The sequence below is a fragment of the Zalophus californianus genome, chromosome 8 (assembly GCF_009762305.2).
Source record: "Zalophus californianus isolate mZalCal1 chromosome 8, mZalCal1.pri.v2, whole genome shotgun sequence".
NCBI classification, from domain to species: Eukaryota; Metazoa; Chordata; class Mammalia; order Carnivora; family Otariidae; genus Zalophus; species Zalophus californianus.
Window position 1 is genome coordinate 115,727,627 of NC_045602.1, and position 22,665 is coordinate 115,750,291.

General features: G+C 39.3%; 1 protein-coding gene across 5 annotated transcripts in view; it reads left to right on the forward strand.

Annotated features, from left to right (window-relative positions):
• The window catches only part of ITCH (itchy E3 ubiquitin protein ligase), a 118,261-nt gene that overhangs the window by 15,584 nt on the left and 80,012 nt on the right, over nt 1-22,665 (forward strand). For 3 of the 5 annotated variants that reach the window (XM_027622085.1, XM_027622084.1, XM_027622082.1), the window contains exon 3: nt 22,249-22,339. In XM_027622085.1, coding sequence (XP_027477886.1) covers nt 22,270-22,339 — 70 coding nt within the window. In that variant the 5' untranslated portion in view covers nt 22,249-22,269. Of the gene's footprint in view, nt 1-4,408; nt 4,439-22,248; nt 22,340-22,665 lie in introns of all 5 variants that reach the window. The other 2 variants (XM_027622081.1, XM_027622083.1) reach the window with 1 other exon arrangement.

The following is a 22,665-nucleotide window of genomic DNA, read 5'->3' on the forward strand; positions in this document are numbered from 1 at the left end:
GGGGAGGGGCAAAAGGAGAAGGAGAGGATCTCAAGCAGACTCCCCACTGAGTGTGGAGCCCAACTTGGCTCGATTTCACAACCCTCAGATCATGACCTGAGCTGAAATCAAGAGTCAGACACTCTGCCAAATGAACCACCCAGGTGCCCCACTTCCATACTGTAGTGAGGCTGTTTGAGAATTTGACTTATTTAGGTTTTAGTTCTCTGAATACCACTGTGTACTTTGCTCTTTGAGCTATGTACTTGTGCTTCGATAAGCAGTTTTTCTCCTTACCAGTTTAGTGTGGTTTTGGGGGTTGGTTTGTTTTTGTTTTTTTTTGAGAGAGAGGTGGGGGGGAAGGGCAGAGGTAGAGGGAGAGAGAGAATCTTAAGCAGGTGCCACGCCTAGTGCAGAGCCCAACTATACAGGGCTTGATGGGGAGGATCAGTCTTACAACCCTGAGATCATGACCTGAGCTGAAATCAAGAGTCAAATGCTTAACTGACTGAGCCACCCAGTTGCCCCTAGTATATTTTCTGAAATGTCTTTTTGATGGCTTCTTTTAAGAATTATAGGCCCATATTAAATTATTGAAAAGTTTTCTAGGTCAGAATAGTTGTGGCCTCTAAAAACAATGGATTATGTTAGATAATGTTATTTCTGAAAATAAACCAAGCAAATTTCATAATATCCTGACTAATAATTTTTCTATAAATAAGATACATATTTTATTTTTTTTTAAAGATTTTTATTTATTAGAGAATGAGATAGAGAGCATGAGAGGGGAGAGGGTCAGAGGGAGAAGCAGACTCCCTGCTGAGCAGGGAGCCCAATGTGGGACTCGATCCCAGGACTCCAGGATCATGACCTGAGCCGAAGGCAGTTGCTCAACCAACTGAGCCACCCAGGCACCCGATACATGTTTTAAAATAAAGCTAGAAATGTAGTTTGCTGTTTGTTGCTTATGGGGCAAGATATTACCTAAATAATCTTGTGAAATGTGTCTTTCTCTTTCCACATTTTTATTTCTGTTGCCTTTCAGGAAGATGTTAAGGTTAGTTTTTACCTCTGGCAGTGTTTTAGCACCTCCTTTCTACATTAGACATTGTCACATTTTTCTAGTGTGATAGTAAATATTACTCAAAAGAAATGATACAAAAGTGTTAAGAATTGACCCTATTTTAAGTTTCTTTGTAACTGACAGACTAATAGGTAATAGATTATTTTAATATTGTACTGTATCTTAGATTCAAACTGATACCTTGAGTGGTTCAAGTCACAGTGGTTTACCAGGTGAAGATAGAGACTCTACTGTACTTGATGGTGAAAGTTTTTTTAAAAATCATGTAAAAAGTTCATTATTTTTTAAATTTTATTTTTATTATTTTTTTTAAAGATTTTATTTATTTGTTAGAGCACAAGTAGGGGGAGTGGCAGCCAGAGGGAGAAGCAGGCTGCCGCTGAGCAAGGAGCCTGATGTGGGACTCGATCCCAGGACCCTGAGATCACGATCTGAGCTGAAGTCACACGCTTAACTGTCTGAACCACTCAGGCGCCCCTGGAGTTAGGTTTATTGAGATGTAACTTGCACATAGTAAAATTCATCCTTTTCTAGTGTACTGGTCTTTGAATTTTGACAAACAGTTGTGTTCCTTTGTGGTCACACATTTCTCCCCAGCTCTATCCTCTAAGTATGGATGTGTTTTCTGTCCCAGTAGTTTTGCCTTTTACAGAATGTCATATAAATAGAATCATAGGATATATCAGTTCCTAGAACTGATGTAACAAGTTACCACATACTGGTTAGTTTAAAACAGCTGAACCTTATTCTGTCACAGTATTGGAGTCTAAAAGACCAAACTAAGATGTCAGTAGAGCTGGAACTTCTCAGAAGGAGAATCTGTGCCATGCCTCTCTTATAACTTCTGATGGTTGCTGGCCATCCTTGCAGTCCTTGGCTTTGTATATGCTTCTTTCCAATCTCTGCCTCTGTCTTTGTGTGGCATTCTCCTCCCTATGTGTTGTCACATCATCTTTACTCTGTGCATGTCTGTATGTCCAAATTTTCTTCTTATAAGGACAAAAGTCATTGAATTAGGGCCCACTCTAATCTAGTATGACCTCATCATAAGGATTACATCTACAAAGATCCTATTAGACAAATAAGGTCACATTCTGAGGTTTCAGGTGGACATAAATTTTGGGGAGACACTATTCAGCATAGCACATAGGGTATGTAGCTTTTTTAAAAGAATGTGTTTTTTGGGGGGGTACCTGGGATGGCTCAGTTGGTTAAGCGTCCAACTCGATTTTGGCTCAGATCATGATTTCAGGGTAGTGGGATCAAGCCCCACCTCAGGTTCTATGCTCAGCTGGGTGTTTGCTGGAGATTGTCTTTCCCTCTGCCCCTCCTCCCCCCGCATGCATGCACGCATGCTCTCTTAAATAGTCTTTTTTTTTTTTTTTAAAGATTTTATTTACTTATTTGACAGAGAGAGACACAGCGAGAAAGGGAACACAAGCAGGGGGAGTGGGAGAGGGAGAAGCAGGCCTCCCGCCGAGCAGGGAGCCCGATGTGGGGCTCGATCCCAGGACCCTGGGATCATGACCTGAGCCGAAGGCAGATGCTTAATGACTGAGCCACCCAGGCGCCCCATAAAAATCTTTTTTAAAAATGTGGTTTTTTAAAATGTTTTTAATGCTACTTAAAAAAAAATACAGTAAAATTGGCTTATTTTTGGTGTACAGTTGTATGAATTTTAACTCGTACAGATTTTTGTAACACCATAATCAGGATATAGAATAATTCCCTCACGCCAGAAACCTCCCTTGTACTGCACTTTGTAGTCCTACCCACCCTCTACTCTTTTTTTTAATAAAGATTTTTATTTATTTATTAAGAGAGAGAGAGAGAATGGTAGAGAGAGAGCATGAGAGGGAAGAAGGTCAGAGGGAGAAGCAGACTTCCCACTGAGCAGGGAGCCCGATGCGGGACTCGATCCCAGGACTCCAGGATCATGACCTGAGCCAAAGGCAGTCGCTTAACCGACTGAGCCACCCAGGTGCCCTCACCCTCTACTCTTAACAGCAATAGATTTGTTATCTATCTCTGTTGTTTTGTCTTTTGGAGATTGTCACTGTAAACAGAATAATACATATGTAACTTTTTTAAAGATTTTATTTATTTATTTGACAGAGAAAGACACAGCGAGAGAGGGAACACAAGCAGGGGGAGTGGGAGAGGGAGAAGCAGGCCTCCCGCGGAGCAGGGAGCCCAATGCGGGGCTCGATCCCAGGACCCTGGGATCATGACCTGAGCTGAAGGCAGACACTTAACCCAGGTGCCCCCATATGTAACATTTTGAGACTGGGTTTCACTGAGCATGATGCCTTCCAGATTCATCCAAGTTGTTTCATGTATCAGTAGTTTGTTTCTTTTTGTTGCCTGGTAGTATTCCAGTGTATGAATGCAACACAGTTTATCAATTTATCTGTTGAGGGATTTTGAGTTGTTTGACGTTTTTGGCAGTTATGAACAGAGTTACTATAAACATTCCTGTACAGATTTTAAGTGAATGTTGCTTTTTTATTTCTTTAGGCAAGGTTTCTTTTTTCTTTTCTTTTTCTTTTTTTTTTTTAAGATTTTATTTATTTATTTAACAGAGAGAGGGAGAGCACAAGTAGGCAGAGCAGCACGCAGAGGGAAAGGGAGAAGCAGGCTCTCTGCTGTGCAGGGAGCCGGACACGGGGCTCGATCCCAGGGCCCTGGAGTCACGACCTGAACCAAAGGCAGCCACTTTAACTGACTGAGCCACCCAGGCACCCCTAGGTAGGGTTTCTTAATCTTGGTACTATGACATGTTGGGCTGGGTAATTAATTCTCTGTTGTGGAGGGCTAGATTGTAGGATGTTTAGCAGCATCCCTTGCTTCTAACCATTAGGTAACTAGCCACCTGCACCTCCAAGCCAGTTATTAAAAAAAAAAAAAAAAAAAGAAAGAAAGAAAAAAGTCCCATTGTACAAAATAGCCTCCGGTTAAGAACTCTGCTCTAAGGTAAATACCTAGAAATGGGATTGTTGGGTTGTATGGTAAATGTGTTGAAATTAGGCAAAGTAGGCAAAATATTTTCCATATTGACTTTACCATTTTGTGTTCCAACCAACGATATAAGGATGTTTGTGTCCTTGTCAGCGCTTGTTATTGTCAGTATTTTCTTGTTGTAGCCATTCTAATAGGAATGTCATGGTATCTCACTGTGATGGGGTACTCTTTATATTCTCCTCTTCCTCTTCTTCTCCAGCTAGTTTGAAAAAAATCTAAGCTACAGAAAAGTCAGAAGAATAGTATTGTGAATACTTGTAAGCACTTGGCCTAGATTGACCAGTTAATAACATCTTTTCACATTTACTTTCTCTCTCTCTCTAGATACTTTTGATTTTGCTGAACCATAAGGAAGTAAGTTGCAGCCATCATGATATTTCACCCCTAAACACTTTTGCATTACTTCTCCCAAGAAAAAGGATATTTTCCTAACCATAAGTGTGTTATTACTTCAAAGAAAATTATCCTTAATTCCATAATATCAACTAATATGCAGATTCAGATTTTCCCAGTTGCCCCCAAAAGTCTTTTATGGTTTTGCCTTCAGATCTAGGATTCAATCAAGGTTTACACATTTGTTGTTATGTCTCTTTGTTTTTTGTTTTTTTTTTTAAAGATTTTATTTATTTGATAGAGAGCATGCGAGAGCATGAGTGAGGGGCAGAGAGAGAGGGAGAAGCAGACTCCCTGCTGAGTAGGGAGACCCATGTGGGGCTCGATCCCAGGACCCTGGGATCATGACCTGAGCCGAAGGCAGACGCTTAACTGACTGAGCCACTCAAGCGCCCCGGTTCCTTGCCACATACACCTTTTTATAGGGCTGCTGGAGTCTCCTCACAAATTGGCAACTGACTTCCCTGAGAGCAAGTAACCTGGGAAAGTGGCATTACCCACCCCCCCCTTTTTTAAATTGTGGTACAATGCATATAACAGTAAAATTTACCATCATAACCATTTTTTTAAGGATTTCTTTAAAGATTTTATTTGTCAGAGAGAGAGAGCACGAGCAGGGGGAGCGGCAGGCAGAGGGAGAAACAGGCTCCCCGTTGAGCAAGGAGCCCAACTCAGGACTTGATCCCAAGACCTCAGGACCATGACCCAAGCCGAAGGCAGACACCCAATTGACTGAGCCACCCAGGCATCCCCTATCATAACCATTTTTTTAAAAGATGTATTTATTTCTTTTAGGGATAATGGGTGAGTCGGGGGAGGGGCAAAAGGAGCCGGGGAGGGGAAACAGACTCCCCACTGAGTGTGGAGCCTGATGTAGGGCTTGATTTCAGGACCCAGAGATCATGACCTGAGCTGAAACCAAGAGTCAGACACTTAACCAACTGAGCCACCTAGGTGTCCCCATCATAGCCATTTTAAGTCTATGGTTCAGTGGTATTCAGTACCTTCATAGCACTGTGCAGTCATCGCCACCATCCATCTCTAGAATTCTTTTCGTCTTGCAAAATTGAAACTCTACCTCATTAAACAATAACTTCACATCCCCTCCTCCCCAGAGCCCTTGGTGTAACTATTGCTGTACTTTTGGTCTCTGATTTTGACTATTCTAGGTAGCTCATATAAGTGGAACCATCTTTTTGTGGCTGGCTTATTTCACTCAGCATAATGTCCTCAAGGTCTGTCCATGTTATAGCATGTGTCAGAATTTACTTACTTTTATTTTCCTTCCTAATACTATTCCATTGTATGTATATACCACGTTTTGCTTATCCGTTCATCCATTGATGGACACTTGGGTAACTTCCACATTTTAGCTGTTATGAATAATGCTGCTATGAACTTATATGTACGAACACCTCTTCTAGACCCTACTTTGAATTCTTTTGGGTATATAGCAGGACGTGGAATTACTGGATCATATGGTAATTCTATTTTTACATTTTTGAGGAACCACCATACTGTTTCCCACAGCAGCTATATCCTTTTACATTCTCACCATCGGTGCACAAGGATTATAATTTCTCCACATCTTTGACAACATTTGTTATTATCTTGGTTTTTTTTGATAGTAGCCATCCTGATGGATGTGAGTTGGTATTTTATTGTGGTTTTGATTTGGATTTCCCTAATGATTAGTGGTATTGAGTGTCTTTTCATGTACTTACTGGCCATTTGGAGAAATGTCTGTTCAAACACTTTATCCATTTTTGAATTAGGTTTTTATTGTTGTTGAGTTTTAGGAGTTCTCTGTATATTCTGGATATTAATCCTTTAGATGAATGATTTGCAAGTATTTTCCCTATTTTGTAGGTTGCCTTTTCATCCTGTTGATAGTGTCTTTTGCGCAAAAGTTTTAGATTTTAGTGAAGTCCAGTTTATTTTTTTCTTTGTTGCTTATACCTTTGGTGTCATTGGACTCATTGCCAAATCCAATGTTGTGAAGCATTTGTCCTATTTTCCTCTAAGAGTTTTATATTTTTAGGTCTTAGCATTTAGGTCTTTGATCCATTTTTAATTTTTGTAAATGGTGTTAGGTAAAGGTCCAACTTTATTCTTTTGCAAGTGGACATCCAGTTTTCCCAGCATCATTTGTTGAAAAGACTGTCCTTTCCCCATTGAATGGTCTTGGCAGTTGTCAAAAATCATTTTACTTTAAGAGTTTATTTTTGGGCTCTCTATTCTAGTCCAATGGAATAAGTTTGTATGTCTTTATGCCAGTACCACAATGTTTTGATTATTGCAGCCCTGTACTAAATTTTGAAATCAGGAAATATAAGTCCTCTAACTTTGTTCTTTTTCAAGATTGTTTTGGCCATTCAAGGTCTCTGAAGATTCTATATGAATTTTAGGATGGATTTTCTGTTATTGCAAGGAACATCACTGGGTTTTTGATAGGGGTTGCATTGAATCTGTAGACTGCTTTGGGTAGTATTAACATCTTAAGACTTCTAATCCATAAACACAGGATATCTTTCTATTTATTGTGTCTTCTTTAATTTCTTTCAGCAGTGTTTTATAGTTTTCAGTGTTACAAGTCTTTTACCTCATTGGTTAATTCGTAAGTGTCTTGCTGTTTGTTTTTTTTAAAGATTTTATATATTAGAGAGTGAGAGAAGGCAGGAGTGGGGCTGGGGCAGAGAGAGGGAGAAGCAGGCTCCCCGCTGAGCAGGGAGGCAGACTGGGGCTTGATTCCAGGACCCCAGGATCATGACCCGGGTGGAAGGTAGATGCTTAACCTACTAAATTTTTTGTTTTCTTAATTTCCTGCTTGGATTGTTGATTGTTAATGAATGGAAATGCAGCAGATTTTTGTGTGTTGATTTCTGTATCTTGCTAGTTTGCTGGATTTATTAGTCCTAACAGTTTTTGTGTGTGTGGAATATCTAAGGTTTTCTATATATAAAAGATCATATCTTCAAACAGAATTTTACTTCTTCCTAATTTGGGTGCTTTTTATTTCTTTTTCTTGCCTAATTGCTTTGGTTTGGACTTCCAGGACTGTGTTGAATGGGAGTTGTGAGAGTGGGCATCCTTGCTCTATTCCTGGTCTTTAAGAAAAAGCTTTCATTCTTTCACCATTGAGTATGATGTCTGTTGTGGGTTTTTCATATATGGCTTTTATTAACATAATGAGGTGGTTCCCTTTTATTCCTACTTTGTTGAATATTTTTATCATGAAAGGATGTTAAATATTTTCAGATGCTTTTTCTCTATCAATTGAGATGATCATGTTTTTTTTCCCTTCATTCTTTTAATATGGTGTATTACATTGATTAATTTTTATATGTTGAACCATCCTTGAATGCCAGGAATAAACCTACTTGGTGTATAATCCTTTCAGTATGCTGAGAAATGTCTATTTCTACCTTCAGATGTGTTAGTTTTTGCTTCATATATTTTGATGGCCTGTTACTAGTGGTGTAAATGTTTCTAATTACTGTATCTTCCTGCTGTTTTGGACCTTTTATTAATATTGTAACATCTTTTGTCTCGTAACCTTTTTTTTTAGTTCTGTTTGTTTGTTTATCTGTCTATTTAATCTCTATACCCAACACGGGGCTTGAATTTATTACCCTGAGATCAAGTGTCACATGTTCCCCTAACTGAGCCAGCCATAAAGTCTCATAACCTTTTTTGATTTAAAGTCATTTTGGGGGTACCTGGGTGGCTCAGTTGGTTAAATGTCTGCCTTTGGCTCAGGTCATGATCCTGGAGTCCTGGGATCAAGTCCTGCATTGGGCTCCCTGCTCGGCGGGGAATATGCTTCTCGCTCTCCCTCTGCTCTTCCCCTCCCCCTGCAATTCCCCCCCACCCCGCTCTTACTTTTTCTCTGTCTCAGATAAATAAATAAAATCTTAAAAAAAAAATAAAGTCTACTTTGTGTGACTTTAGTAGACTTACCTCAGCAGTCCTTTGGTTACTATTTATAATTTACATGTATTATCTTTTTCCATCCTTTTACTTTTTGCCTATTTGTGTCTTTGGATCTAGAATGAGTCTCTTGTAGACAGCATATGATCAGATGATGTTTTTAATCCATTCTACCAATTTCTGTCTTTTGATTGGAGAGTTCAGTCCATTTCATGTAAAGTAATTACTGGTAAAGAGGGACTTCCTCATTTTACTCTTTGTTTTCCATATGTGTTATAGCTTTTTTTGTCATTCATTTCCTTCATTACTCTCATTGTGTTTAATTGATAGTGAAACATTTGCATTGCCTTCTCATTTCCTTTTGTATATATTCTGTAACTTCTTTGTGGTTACCATGGGGATTACATTTAAAGTCCTAAAGTTATAATACTCTAATTTGAATTTATAACTGCTTCATTTCAATAATATAAAAAGCTGTTCTTTTAGAGCTCTGTCACTACCCATTTTAGTTGTTGATGTTACAAAATTACATCTTTACACATTGTTGTGGCATTGCTTTTTATGACCTTGCCTTAGAAGTCACATACTGTCCTTTCTATTTGTGAACATTCTATTCATTAGAAGAGTAACTAAATCTGGCCTGCATTCAAGAGGCAGGGTATTAGGTTCCATCTTTTGAAGGGAGGAGTATCAAATAGTTTATGGATATATTTTAAAATGCCATCATCTATGGATGATTCTTGCCTAAGTTATTACATTAGAGGTTGCAAAATCATGGTTCTTTCATTTCTTCTTCATTCATTTCTTCTTTCATTTCTTTTTCATTTATTAAGCTCAGCTAAATTTTAAGGGGAAAGTCAGTCCCCATGACCAGCCTCCAAATACTATTTCTAAACCAGTTTTTTTAATTACGTTTTATTACTTTTTATTCTTATCCCCAAATCTTCTGGTTTATTAGATTACTTAACATTTCTGTGCTTGTTTCATCATTGGTAAAATGTGGATAGTAATATCTATGTCATAGGGAATGTATTAATTTCCTGTGACTGCTATAACAACTCACCTCTAACTTGGTGACTTAAAATAGAGAATTTCTCACAGTTCTAGAGGCCAAAAGCCTGAAGTCAAGATGTCAGAAGAACTGCATTTGCTCTAAAAGCTCTAGGGAGAATCCTTCCTTCCTTTTCCCACCTTCTGGTGGCTCTTAGGTGTCCCTTGGCTTGTGGCTGCATAATATTAATCTCTACCTGTCTTCACATGGCCTTTTTCTCTTCTTCTTTTTGTGAGTCTCTTAACAGGACAGTTGTCATGGGATTTAAGGTCCACCTGGATAATCTGGGATGATATCATCTTGAAATTCCTAATTATATCTGTAAAGACCCTTTTTCCATGTAAGGTCACATTTGTAGGTTTCAGGAAATAAGATGTGGACATAGTATCTTGGGAGCCACTACTCAACTCATTATGAGGGTATTAAATGAGTTACTACATGTAAAATTCTTCAAAACAGTTCCCAGCACATGATTATTCAACAAATTAGTTACTTTTTTTTAAAGATTTAAGTTTTAAGTATGTCTACACCCAAGTGGATCTCGAACTCACAACCCTGAGATCAAGAGTCACATGCTCCACTGAGCCAACAGGCGCCCCAAAGTAGTTTTTTTTTTTTTTAAGCGGGGGAGGAACAGAGTGAAAGAGCGAGAATCTTAAGCAGGCTCTAAGCCCAGCGCAGAGCCTGTTGCAGAGCCTGATACAGGGCTCACAACCCTGAGATCATGACCTGAGCCAAAATCAAGAGTTGGATGCTTAACCGACTGAGCCCAAACTAGTAATTTTTTATTATGATGACGCTTGTAGTTTATTGCAGCCTCCTGAATTTAATACTTTTTCTTTTATACCACCTTATTTTAGCAATTTAAATTTCCATACCTATCATCCACAATTAGTGTGGCTTTATGTTATGGTTAAACCAGTATAGATCTGGTTTATTTCTGTTGACACAGCATTTCATCTTGTCCCTGTTCACAATCAAAACCATCCCAATTTGTATGAAAAATTAAATGGTCACGCTCCCATAATTCATCCTATTTTGCCTTTTAAGAAATAAATCATTACCAAATATAAAATAAGTACACACCCTTCTATTTGAATTGTAAGAACTTCAGGATAAGTTCTAAGCATGTTAGGTTGGTACTTCAGTGTAAGTTTTCTTCGTGTAATTTAGAGCAAAGATCTTACGTTACCCTAGTACTTAGCCAAGATTATACCTTGGCTTCTCTGTTAGTGTTCTCTTGCTATGCAGTAGATTATCCTGAAGTTCAGGGCTTAAAATAATAATAACTTATTATCTTCTGCAGTTTCTGTGGGTGAAAAATTTGGGAGTAGCTTAGCTGAGCAGTTGTGGCTTAAGGTCTCTCTTGGTGTACCTCCTGATATCCATTACATATCGGGCTGCATTGATCTTTAGTCTTGACTGGGACTGAAATATCTACTTCCAAGGTCACCCACTCATGGTTAGCAAATTGGTGCTGGCTTTTGGTGGGAGGCTTCATTTCCTTTTTCCCTGGGCATCTCCATAGGACCACTTGAATGTCTACATAGTATGGTAGCTGACTTCTCCCAGAACAAGCAATCCTAGGGATCAAGGCAAAAATTTGTAATGCCTTTTATGACCTAGCTTTAAATATAGTACACTCTTACTTCCACCATATTCTGTTGGTTGTATAAGCCAACCATGTGTCACTGACAGGGAAATTACACAAGAGTTTTGAATATCAGGAGATAAGGATTTTGGGGGGGCATTTTTTTTTTTAAGATTTTATTTATTTATTTATTTATTAGAGAGCGAGCGAGAGAGAGCACCAACAAGGGGAGTGGCAGGCAGAGGGAGAAGCAGGCTCCCTGCTGAGTAAGGAGCCCCATGCAGGGGTCCATCCCAGGACCCTGGGATCATGACCTAAGGGGAAGGCAGATGCTTAACCAACTGAGCCACTCAGGCATCCCTTGAGGGACATTTTTGAGGCTGGCTACCACGGCTTCTAGACTTCTAACTGGCCAAGAATTAAAATCTTTTTATAGGGCCCCTGGGTGGCTCAGTTGGTTAAGCGACTGCCTTCGGCTCAGGTCATGATCCTGGAATCCCGGGATCGAGTCCCTCATTGGGCTCCCTGCTCAGTGGGGAGTCTGCTTCTCCCTCTGACCCTCCTCCCTCTTGTGCTGTCTCTCATTCTCTCTCTCAAATAAAAAAAAAAATCTTCAAAAAAAAATCTTTTTATATATTTTTTCTTTCTTAACTCCATCTGAATTCCAGGAGTGCCAACCTAGCTTTTGTTGTTGTTTTCTCTTTGTGTTGCCCTGTTATGAATATGTTTTATGTTCACACATTTGTGTAGTTATCCAAAAATAGTTGGCTTTTGAGATAAATATTTTTTATTTCTTTCACTTAAAGGTTTTCTGCTTTCCACTTTGTCCATGATACTGGTCAGTTTTCTAGGTTTATTATTAGTTGTATTGTATAGAGGCTTATGGGTTTTCTAGGAAGACATTCACATTGCTGGTGAATTACAAGTTTTATTTCTTTCTAATGTTTGTAACAGCAGAGCTAGGGCTTGGTGCCCAGTGTATTGATTTTTGTAGTCCATTCTTTTTATATTGTATCATTTCCCCCTTTGTGCCTTGTTTGTTGGCCAAATTTAAGCAAATCTCCTGTTCTCTTCCTATTACCCTTTTCACTCACAAGTGCTTCTCTTTTGTGGCATCTTGTCTGAATTCTCCCTGCCTACAAAGTCAAAATTAATTACTACAGCCTGTATTTCCTTACTTATGTTACTTGCACATATAGAGAACACAGTGTCAATTTTCTATAATTTTAATTATTTTCGGCTCTTTCTCACATTTTAAATTCTAGTAGGGCAGAAGCCTTCTTATCTTTGTAAATCTCTGGGGTTTTTTGTTTGTTTTAAGTAGGTTCCGTGCAGGGCTTGAACTCCTGAACTGAGATAATAGTCAGACACTTTACCCAACTGAGCCACCCAAGTGTCTCTGTAAATCTGTGGTTTTTATTATGTGGGAAACTTTCTGCAGCATGTATTCATTGGTTGCTTTTATATTATTATAAACCTAAGAACAAAAACAAAAAACACCCTTTTGTAACCTCGTTTATTTACAAGTAGAGGTTCTTTTGGACAGGTTACTAGTGCTCCCATTTATTTAGAGAAATATTGGACAGTGGTGAGTCCTTTGGATTGTAATAGATATTTTTAAGCCTTTTAATGTTTAATAAGAAAGGTATCCTAAATTCAGGTATCCTAAATTCTTCTGAGGTGTTAGAGAAAAGTTCACCTTGACTATCATAAGTTTTACATATTTGTTGATTGATTCAACAGATATTTGAGGGCTTACTATTAAGGTGCTTCAGGCATTGTGTCCAGCTGTAGCAATGTAAAGATAAATGGTCCCTGATCTCAAGAAAACAGTTTGAAAGAGGAGAAAGATTTGCAAACAGATATTAAGGGACAGCTTTTGAACACTTGTTAGGTTTAAAGCTGTCTGTAGCACTTTACGGTATTACTTCAGTCTTTAAAACTACGATAAAATGATCCCTGTTTTATGGATGAAGAAAGCATGGCTCAGACAATAAGTAATTTGTTCACTTTTGCACAATAAATAATAGTGATGATATGTGGATCAAGCTGACTCCAAAGCCTGCACAATTAATTACCATGTTATAATATCTCCTGGAATACATGCAGTAAGGTTGAAGAGAAGAAATTCATTATTTCTGCTTTGGAGTTGAGGGAAGGCTACCACATGAAATGCTTGAGAAGAATGTTGAAGGATAAGGGGAAGACCAGATGAATGGGAAGTTAAGGAAGGAGCAGAGCACACTTGAATAGAAGGAACAGGATAAGTAAATCAGGGAAGTATTGAACAGAGGGCATGGTAGGGTAGGGTCAGTAATTCTGTGTGGTTGAAGCATGGGGTACATACAAGAGAGTGGAAGGTGAGTTAAGAGAATAGGCAAGTGAGGGTCATTAGAGGTGTAGAGAATTCATCGTAAAAATCATTTTGACAACACCATACGGACAGATTGGGGTTAGATAAGGAGAAATTTTGAAATTAGTATGGTAAGTATAAGGAGAGCCAAATGAAGGGAGTAGTGATGAGCATAAAGAAGAAAATATAAAACAATTAATTACAAGATTTTCCACTCATATCCAGTTGTTTTATCCTAATGTCTCAAGGAATTTTGCCTCTTCTGTATTTCCCAGTTTTCAGCTGTAATGGTGATGTGTATAGGGTGTTACTTATTTATTTATTTTTTTTAAGATTTATATAATGGGGTGGGGGATAGAGAGAGACAAAACTCAAGCTGACTCCCCACTGAGTGCAGAGCCTGACACAGGGCTCAGTCTCATGACCCATGAGATCATGACCTGAGCCAAAATCAAGAGCTGGATGCTCAACTGACTGAGTCACCCAGGTGCCCCTTGTAGGGTGTTCTTATTTTTTATTTTTTAAAAATATTCTTTATTTGACAGAGAGAGACAGCGACAGAGGGAACACAAGCAGGGGGAATGGGAGAGGGAGAAGCAGTCTTCCTGCTGAGCAGGGAGCCTGACATGGGGCTCGATCCCAGGACCCCGGGATCATGACCTGAGCCGAAGGCAGACGCTTAACAACTGAGCCACCCAGGCGCCTCATGTAGGGTGTTCTTAAATAGTACCTCCATTTATCACTTTGATTCTTGAGGACAAGGGGTTAGCAAACTATGGCCCATGCTTGAAGGAATTTGGCCTTCTGCCTATTTATGTAAATAGTTTTTCTGGAACACAGTCTCATTCATTCATTTTATGTGTTGTTTATGGCTGCTGTCACACAAAAAGGTAGTTGAGTAGTTTTAACAGAGATCATATGGTTCACAAGGTTTAAGATGGTTACTCCCTGGCCCTTTACAGTAAAACTCCCTATTTCAGAACATCAGATTGAAGATATTTTGTTATCTAATAACTAAAATGAACGATGAATGAATAAAATGATGGATATTAATATCGTATATTGGTCATGGTTAGTTAGGTGACATTAACTACATTTGTCATTCAGAATCTACATTTCTTCCTTAATGTATTTGGAAATTATATTAGTTAACCTTTCCCAAATTGCAAGGTTTCTTAGGTAATGGGATTTTAAATGTAAAGATGTTTATGAAAATAAAGAATGGAAAACTCAACTCTGCAGTCAAGTCTCATAGGAAAAATAGGACATGTTGTTAGCCGTCTAACAGGGACCAAAAAATAGTTTAAAGCTGCAAGGTTATTTAAAATTACATCATAGTTCTGGCAACCAAATTATTTTGTCAGTCTGGCATCAGCATGTATCAGTTGATCCCTATTCTAGTGTTTTGACAACCTATGTACAGAACTGGGTATTTCAGACTACTCGAGCTTACAAAATTGGTGTAGCCCATCTCCATCGTATAGGCTGTTCCTACTGGGAACAGTTTTCATGCTAATTCCTTTTTCCCCCCTGAATGTTCTTTTTTTTATGGCATCCTATTTTTGTTTCATGAATGTTGTATCTTCATCTCTCTGAGGATGTTAATACATTTTTTAAAGTTCTCCTTGTTTTTCTTTGGCATCACTTCCTGGTAGAAGCTTTTCATATTGCCTGCTAGTATTTTATCATGTTTAAGGAGGGGAGACTAAGAATCAGGCTGGGAGCTCTGAGTGTGCGTGTAGGAAGGAGAAGCTTGTTAACAGAGAACCTCACTATAGGGTTATCTGTTGGATAACCTTTTATGAAGTTGGGGAACTTCATAAAAAGACTTATCCTGTCTACTGCCTGGTTGGTTAAGTCTTAACTACAGTGAGCTACAGCCAGTGGGGAAGGAGGATGGGAGTTTTGTCATTCAGTTTGAGTATGTTCTTTTAATTCTCCTGTTTTTGATATTATTGTCCATCCTTACACTGTGCCTGGCATCTCCCATTCCAGAGATGCTCTACTTTACTGTCTCTAGAGGAAAAAACCCCTGAGCCTTCTGGTGTGAAGTAGGGGATTTTTAGGAATCAAACTGCTTGGTAGATAGCTTTCATCCTGCTTATGTATCTTAACTTTATGCCCTACTTCCAGGATTACTTGGTGCCTTTCTTGAAGACGCTACAGTGTAAACCATCTTGGTTCTAGGCTTTTCTCTATTACCAACATAGGAGTCAACTTTCTTGAGTGTGCTGTCAATTAGCATTGGTCTATCTGCTTTGTAGCTTACTGAAGTTACTTGCTTGTTATCTCTACTTCTGTTTTTCCTTAACCTTTACTCTAGTTACTTTTTTGATTTTAAAAATTTCTTTGCTAGAGTTTATTATTATTATTTAAGATTTATTTATTTATTTGACAGAGAGTGAGAGAGGGAACACAAACAAGGGGAGTGGGAGAGGGAGAAGCAGGCTTCCCGCCGAGCAGGGAGCCCGATGGCAGGGCTCAATCCCAGGACCCCGAGATCATGACCTGAGCCGAAGGCAGATGCTTAACCAACTGAGCCACCCAGACACCCTGAGTTTTGTAGTTTTCATCTCCTTGGTTAAGTTTATTCCTAAGTATTTTATTTTTGGTGCTATTGTAAGTGGGATTGTTTTATTTATTTTTTTCTGGCCTTATCACTCTGGCTAGGACTTACAGTATTATGTTGAATAGAAGCGGTGGGAGTTGGTATTCTGTCTTATTTCTAGTATTAGAGGACAAGCTTTTAATTTTTCACCACTGAGTGAAAGTTGTGGGCTTTTCATGTATATTCTTCATTTTGTAAATTTCTTCTATTCCTAGTTTGGCAGATTTTATCATTAAAGACTATTGAATTTTGTCAAATGCTTTTTTTTACATCAGTTGTGATAATCATGTGATTTTAGCTTTCTTTTAATTATAACACTGATTTTTACATGTTGATCCATCCTTGCAACCCAGTGATGAATCCCACTTGGTCATAGTATAGTAAGCCTTTTGATGTGCTGTTGAATTTGGTTTGCTAGTATGAAAAACTGAACATTTTGAATGTTCTGGAAATCAGATTTTTCTCCCACTTCATGGTTTCTTCTCTTCTCTCTTTTTTATAAGATTTATTTCTTTATCTTAGAGCATGTGCATGCAGGGGGAGGGGCAGAGGGAGAGGGAGAGGGAGAGAGAATCCTCACACAGACTCTGCTGAGCATGAGCCAGGATTGCAGGTTCGATCCCAGAACCCTGAGATCATGACCCTGAGCCCAAAATAAGAGTCCAGCGCTTAACCAACTGAACCACCCAGGTGCCCCCCACTTCATGGTTTATTATTGCTGCTCATTTTGTTTGCTTATTTGGTGACATTTCGAAACTAATTTTGTCTAGTCTGTATTCTTTGTTATGTATGGCCACTAAAGTCTGTGTTCTGTTAGATTAGTGGTCAGCTAGTGATTTGACAGATATCCTTAAAAACTTAGAACCAAAAAACCCCGCAAACACTACCATGCTTGCAGATTGGCTGTGTTTGGACACTCCTGTGCTTAGCCAGGCAGTTTAAAACTGTCTTAGCCTTTACTTCCTGTTTGCATGGAGCCTGAAGGTCAGAGTTGAGAGCCAGGATCTTCTGACCCTTCTGAGCATGCATCCACCCCTGGGCCTGTGCAAGGACTTCTATATTTAACATAATACCCAAGAGTTTTTCGAAGCCCTCATTCCCCCAAATGTCTTGTTCGCTAGTCTCTTCCTTCTCGGTCTTTTCAGTATATCTGTTGTGTGCCCCACCTATTATCCTTTGCCCCAGGTGGCAGTGGTTAATACATTTGCTTTTAAATTCTCTTGACAAACACTGCCTGGGAAGCTATCCCAGCCCGAAGGAAGCTCCCAGGCAGGGAGAACAAAGGCAAGAGAAGTTCTTGAGCCAGTCCTTCATGTAACTTCTAGACAGGTCAAAACATACAACCACAGTTCTTTTGTAGGGGTCCAACTTAATTTTTTTACATATGGTTGTGCAGTTGTCCCAGCACCGTTTGTTGAGGAGATGGCAATGAGTTTTTAGATATGACACCAAAAGCACAATCCGTGAAAGACAAAACTTAGAAATTGGACTTTATTAAAATGCACTATGTGATACTGTGATTTTATAATAAAAAAATGTATATCTGGTTTTCAATCGTGTTCCTGATACAGAGCTCCTAAAACTCTTGGAATTTCCTAAGTGATGAGAGTGATAAAGGTGTCTTTTGTTGTGTTAATGAGATGACTTTTAGAAGATGTCTTTTTTTTTTAAGATTTTTTAAAAAATATTTTATTTATTTGAGAGAGAGAGAGAATGAGAGATAGAGAGCACGAGAGGGAAGAGGGTCAGAGGGAGAAGCAGACTCCCCACTGAGCAGGGAGCCCGATGTGGGACTCGATCCCGGGACTCCAGGATCATGACCTGAGCCGAAGGCAGTCGCTTAACCAACTGAGCCACCCAGGCGCCCTTTTTTAAAGATTTTATGTATTTATTTGACAGAGACCTGGAGAGAGGGAACACAAACGGAGAGAGGGAGAGGGAAAAGCAGGAGAGGGAGAGGGAGAAGCAGGCTTCCTGCTGAGCAGACGCTTCATGACTGAGCCACCCAGGCGCCCCTAGAAGATGTCTTAAGGATGGAAGCGGGTTGCCATTGGAGCTAACCGTGTGATTAGAAATTGGAACTTTCATTCCCACCCCCACAATGAGGAGAAGGCTGAAGATCTGAGTTCAGTTGATAATGATCAGTGATTTAATCAGCCACACCTGTGTAACAGAGCCTCCATAAAAATCTGAAAGGATGGGGTTCAGAGAGCTTCCAGGTTGGTAAATACAGGAAGGTTTGGGGAGAGTAGTGCACTGGCTGAGGACCTGGAAGCTTCACACCTTTTCCCCATACCTTGCCCTATGCATCTCTTTCATCTGGCTGTTAGTGATATCCTTTTATAATAAACTGGTAATCTAGGAATCTATGAGCCACTCTTAACAAATTAATCAGACCCAAGGTGGTAATCATTAGAACCTCCAGTCTGTAGCTGGTTAGTCAACACAAGGCATCCTGGACTTGGGACTAGCATCTGAAGTGGGGTGGGGGAGCTTGTAGGACTGATCACTTAACCTGTGGGATCTGATGCTATCTCTGGGTGGATACTGTCAGAAATAAGTTGTAGGACACCCGGCCAGTGTCGGAGAATTGCTCGTTGGTGTGAGGAAACCGCCCCATCCCCCACGTACACCCACATTTTGGAACCTTTACACTGTTAAGAGAATGAAAGGAGAAGCCATAGGCTGTGAGAAAATATTTGCGAAACACAAATCTGGTAAAGGACTTGTTTCTAAAATATATAAAGAACCCTTAAAATGTAACAATGTGAAAACAAAAAGTGAGCAAAGGATCTGAAGAGATACCCTACCAAGCAACATACATAGATTCCAAATAAGCATATGAAAAGATGTTCAACATCATGTCATGGGAATTGCAAATTAAACCATCAGTGAAATGTCATGGCACATCTGTTAGATTGGCAAAATTTTGAAAAGCTAATAATACCGTATGCTGGTGAAGATATAGAACAATAGGAATTCTTTTTTTTTTTTTTAAAGATTTAGAGTGAGAGCGAGCTTGAGCTGGTGGGGGAAGGGGGAGCAGCGGGAGAGGCAGAAGGGGGCTCATTTCCAGGACCCCGAGATCACTACCTGAGTTTAGGTGCACTTAATTGACTGAGCCACCCAGCTGCCCAGGAATTCTCCTTCAATCCTAGTAGGAATGCAAAATAGCACAACTATTTTGGAATACCATTTGGCAGTTTCTTACAGGGTTAAACCATAGGCTTACCATTATCCAGCAGTTGTATACCTATTTACTCAATTGAATTGAAAACTTAAGTTGACAAATAACCTGTATCTGAATATTTATAGCAGCTTTTTTCATAATTGCCCCAAACTGGAAGCAAGCAAGATGTCCTTTAATAGGAGAATGGATAAACTGTGGTACAAACACACAATGGAATATTATTCAGCAATTTAAAAAAAAAGTTGTCAAGCCATGAAAAGGTATGGAGGAACCTTTAGTAATATTGCTGAGTAGCAGAAGGCAATCTGAAAAAGCCACAAATTGTATGATTCCACCTACCTGACGTTCTGGAAGAGGCAAAACTTTTTAAGATGTTATTTTTAAGTAATCTCTACACCTAGTATGGGGCTCAAATTTACAACCCTGAGATCAAGTCTCTATTGACTGCTCGAGCATGCTCTATGGACTGAGCCAGCCAGGAACCGCTGGACTTATTTACTTTCTTCCTTTATTTATTTATTTTTATTTTTAAAAATTTTATTAATTTTTTTAAAGATTTTATTTTTAAGTAATCTCTATGCCCAATGTGGGCCTCAAACTCACAACCCCAAGATCGAGAGTCCCATACTCCACTGACTGAGCAACCAGGTGCCCCTGGGACTTTTTTTTTTAAATTGAAGTATAGTTGACACACAATGTTACATTATTTTCAGGTATACAACATAGTGATGTGACAGCTCTGTATGTTATGCACACAAGTGTAGGTGCCATCTGTCACCATACATCACTATTACACCATTAATGTGTTCCCTATGCTGTACCTTTCATCCCTGTGACTTACTCATTTCATAAGCGAAAGTCTGTACTTCCCACTTTCTTTGCCCATTTTGCCTGTCTGCTTACCCCCTCCCCTCTGGCAACCACTGGTTTGTTCTCTGTATTTATGGGTCTGCCTCTGCTTTTTTTGTTTGTTCCTATGTTTTGTGTTTTATATTCCACATATAAGTGAAAGTATATGGTATTCGTCTTTCTCTGACTTATTTCACTTAGCATAATACTCTCTAGGACCATCCATGCTCTTATAAATGGCAAGATCCTATTTTCTTTTATGGCTAATACTCCATTATACACACACACACACACACACACATACACACACACACACACCCCCCCCCCCACATCTTTATCCATTCATCTACTGATGGGCATTTAGGTTGCTTCCATATTTTATCTGTTGTAAATAATGCTGCAGTAAAAATAAGGTGCACGTATATTTTCGAATTAATGTATTCAGTTTTCTTGGATAAATACCCAGTGGTAGAATTACTGGATCATATGGTATTTCTATTTTTAATTTTTTTTAGGAACCTCTGTACTGTTTTCCACAGTGACTGTACCAATTTACATTCTTACTAACAGTGCACAAGGGTCCCTTTTCTCAACATTCTTGCCAATACTTGTTATTTCTTGTATTTTTGATACTGGGTATTGTGACAGGTGAAATTGTGGACTAAAAAAAAAACTTCCAGAATATTCCAGGCACTGATTAACAAGGTAGAGAAGGTGCCTACTTTTGTGGACTTTAGAGTCAATAAACCAGAAAATTTTCAGTGATGTCATAGAAAGTGATAGGATGGCTACTTTAGATTGGGTAAGTCCAGACCTCTCTGACAGGTGATATTTAACTTGAAGCCTGAATACAAGGTGTTAGCTTTTTTTTTTAAAGATTTATTCATTTATTTGAGAGAGAGATCAAGGGAGAGAGCATGTGTACATGAGCTGGAGGACGGGCAGAGGGAGAATCCTCAAGCAGACTCACCCCTGAGCCATGTGGGGCTTGATTCCAGGACCCTGAGATCATGACCTGAGAGGAAATCAAGAGCAGAGTGCTTAACTGACTGAGCCACTTGGGTGCCTCTATTTAAAGATAGAGGAAAAAGCAGAGGGAGCAGTTAGGTACAAAGGCTGGAATGACCTAGTGTGTTTGAGAATTAGAAAGAAAGCTAGATGTTTAATGGGTAAGGGGGAGAATGATATGAGGTAAGATCAGAGTCAGTCCTGGGTGGAATGGAGTCAGGCATCTGTAAGCCAGGGGAAGGAGTTTGGATTCTCTTTTAACTAAGATAAGAGGTTACTGAGTGTTTAAGCAGAGTAGAATATGATCTAACTTTTTTTTTAAAAAGATTTATTTGCAAGAGAAAATATGAGCAGGGGGGAGGGGTAGAGGAAGAGGGAGAAGCTAGACACCAGGTAGAAACAGGGAGACCTGTTGATACTTGGAGTAACTTAGGAGGGAGGCATAATCCATGAAAAAAAAGTCAGGCTGTCAGTGGCCACTATGAACAGATTGATGGTAGTGTTGGTGAGAAATGGTTGGATTCTGGATCTATTTTGCAAATAGAGACTGTTGAATTGCTGGCAAGATAGGAAGGGAAATAAAAAAGGCAGGATTACTCCACGTTTTTAGCCTGAGCATCTGAAAGAATGGAGTTGTTATCAGGAGTTCAGTTTGATGTGTGAAGTCGGTGGGGGGGGCGGGGGGGGTGTCTTTTAGATACCCAAAGGAACTTGTTTGGAGTTTAGGAATGACATCTGGGATAGAAATACAAAGTTGGGACTCACTGGTATATAGCTGACATTTAAAGCCATAACACTGGATGATATCCTTGAGGAAATGAGTACAGAGAGGTAAGAGGGAACCAAGAACTGAGCCCCAGGGCACTCCAACATTAAGAGAAGGGAGAAAACCGGAGGGATTGTCAAAGGAGCCTAAGAACAGAACAATCAGTGAGGTAGGATGTAAACCTAGAGAATGTATTGGGAGCTCCAGGGAAGAATGTAAACCATGGAAGAAGGAATGATAAGCAGTGTCATTTTGTTGATAGGTTAGGCAGGATGAATACTAGAATTGAAAATTTTATTTAGCAATGCTAAGGCCACTATTATTGTGTGGTCTTCAGTGAGACATGGAAATAGCCTGGTTAGCGCTATACATGTTTTTTATATGGAATCTTTTGATGTTTACAGTGTCTCCTTTTCCATGCTCAGATTTGCCGTCCTGTTGGTGGTATGTCTGGCAGTGGATCACAGCTTGGTTCAATGGGTAGCCTGACCATGAAATCACAACTTCAGATCACTGGTAAGTCTTAAAAAGATCTACTGCTATACTTTTTTCCCCAAGATAAAAATAATCTTAAGAAAATCTGCAGTGGCTCTTTTATATCAGGTGTTGAATTAGTATTCGCTTAATGAATGAATGAACAGAATGTTTAGTTGTATAAAAATTATGCTTTTATTTTGGGATATTCTTGGGTATTTTGCAGGTTTTGTTTTTTTCCTCTCCTATTAAATATTGGTGTCAGGGCAGTTGCAATTGTTTTTTGTTTTGTATTGACAGCCTTGAGAAGTAATTCACATACCACACAGTTTACTCATATAGAGGGTCGCTGATCCTTAGTATGTTCA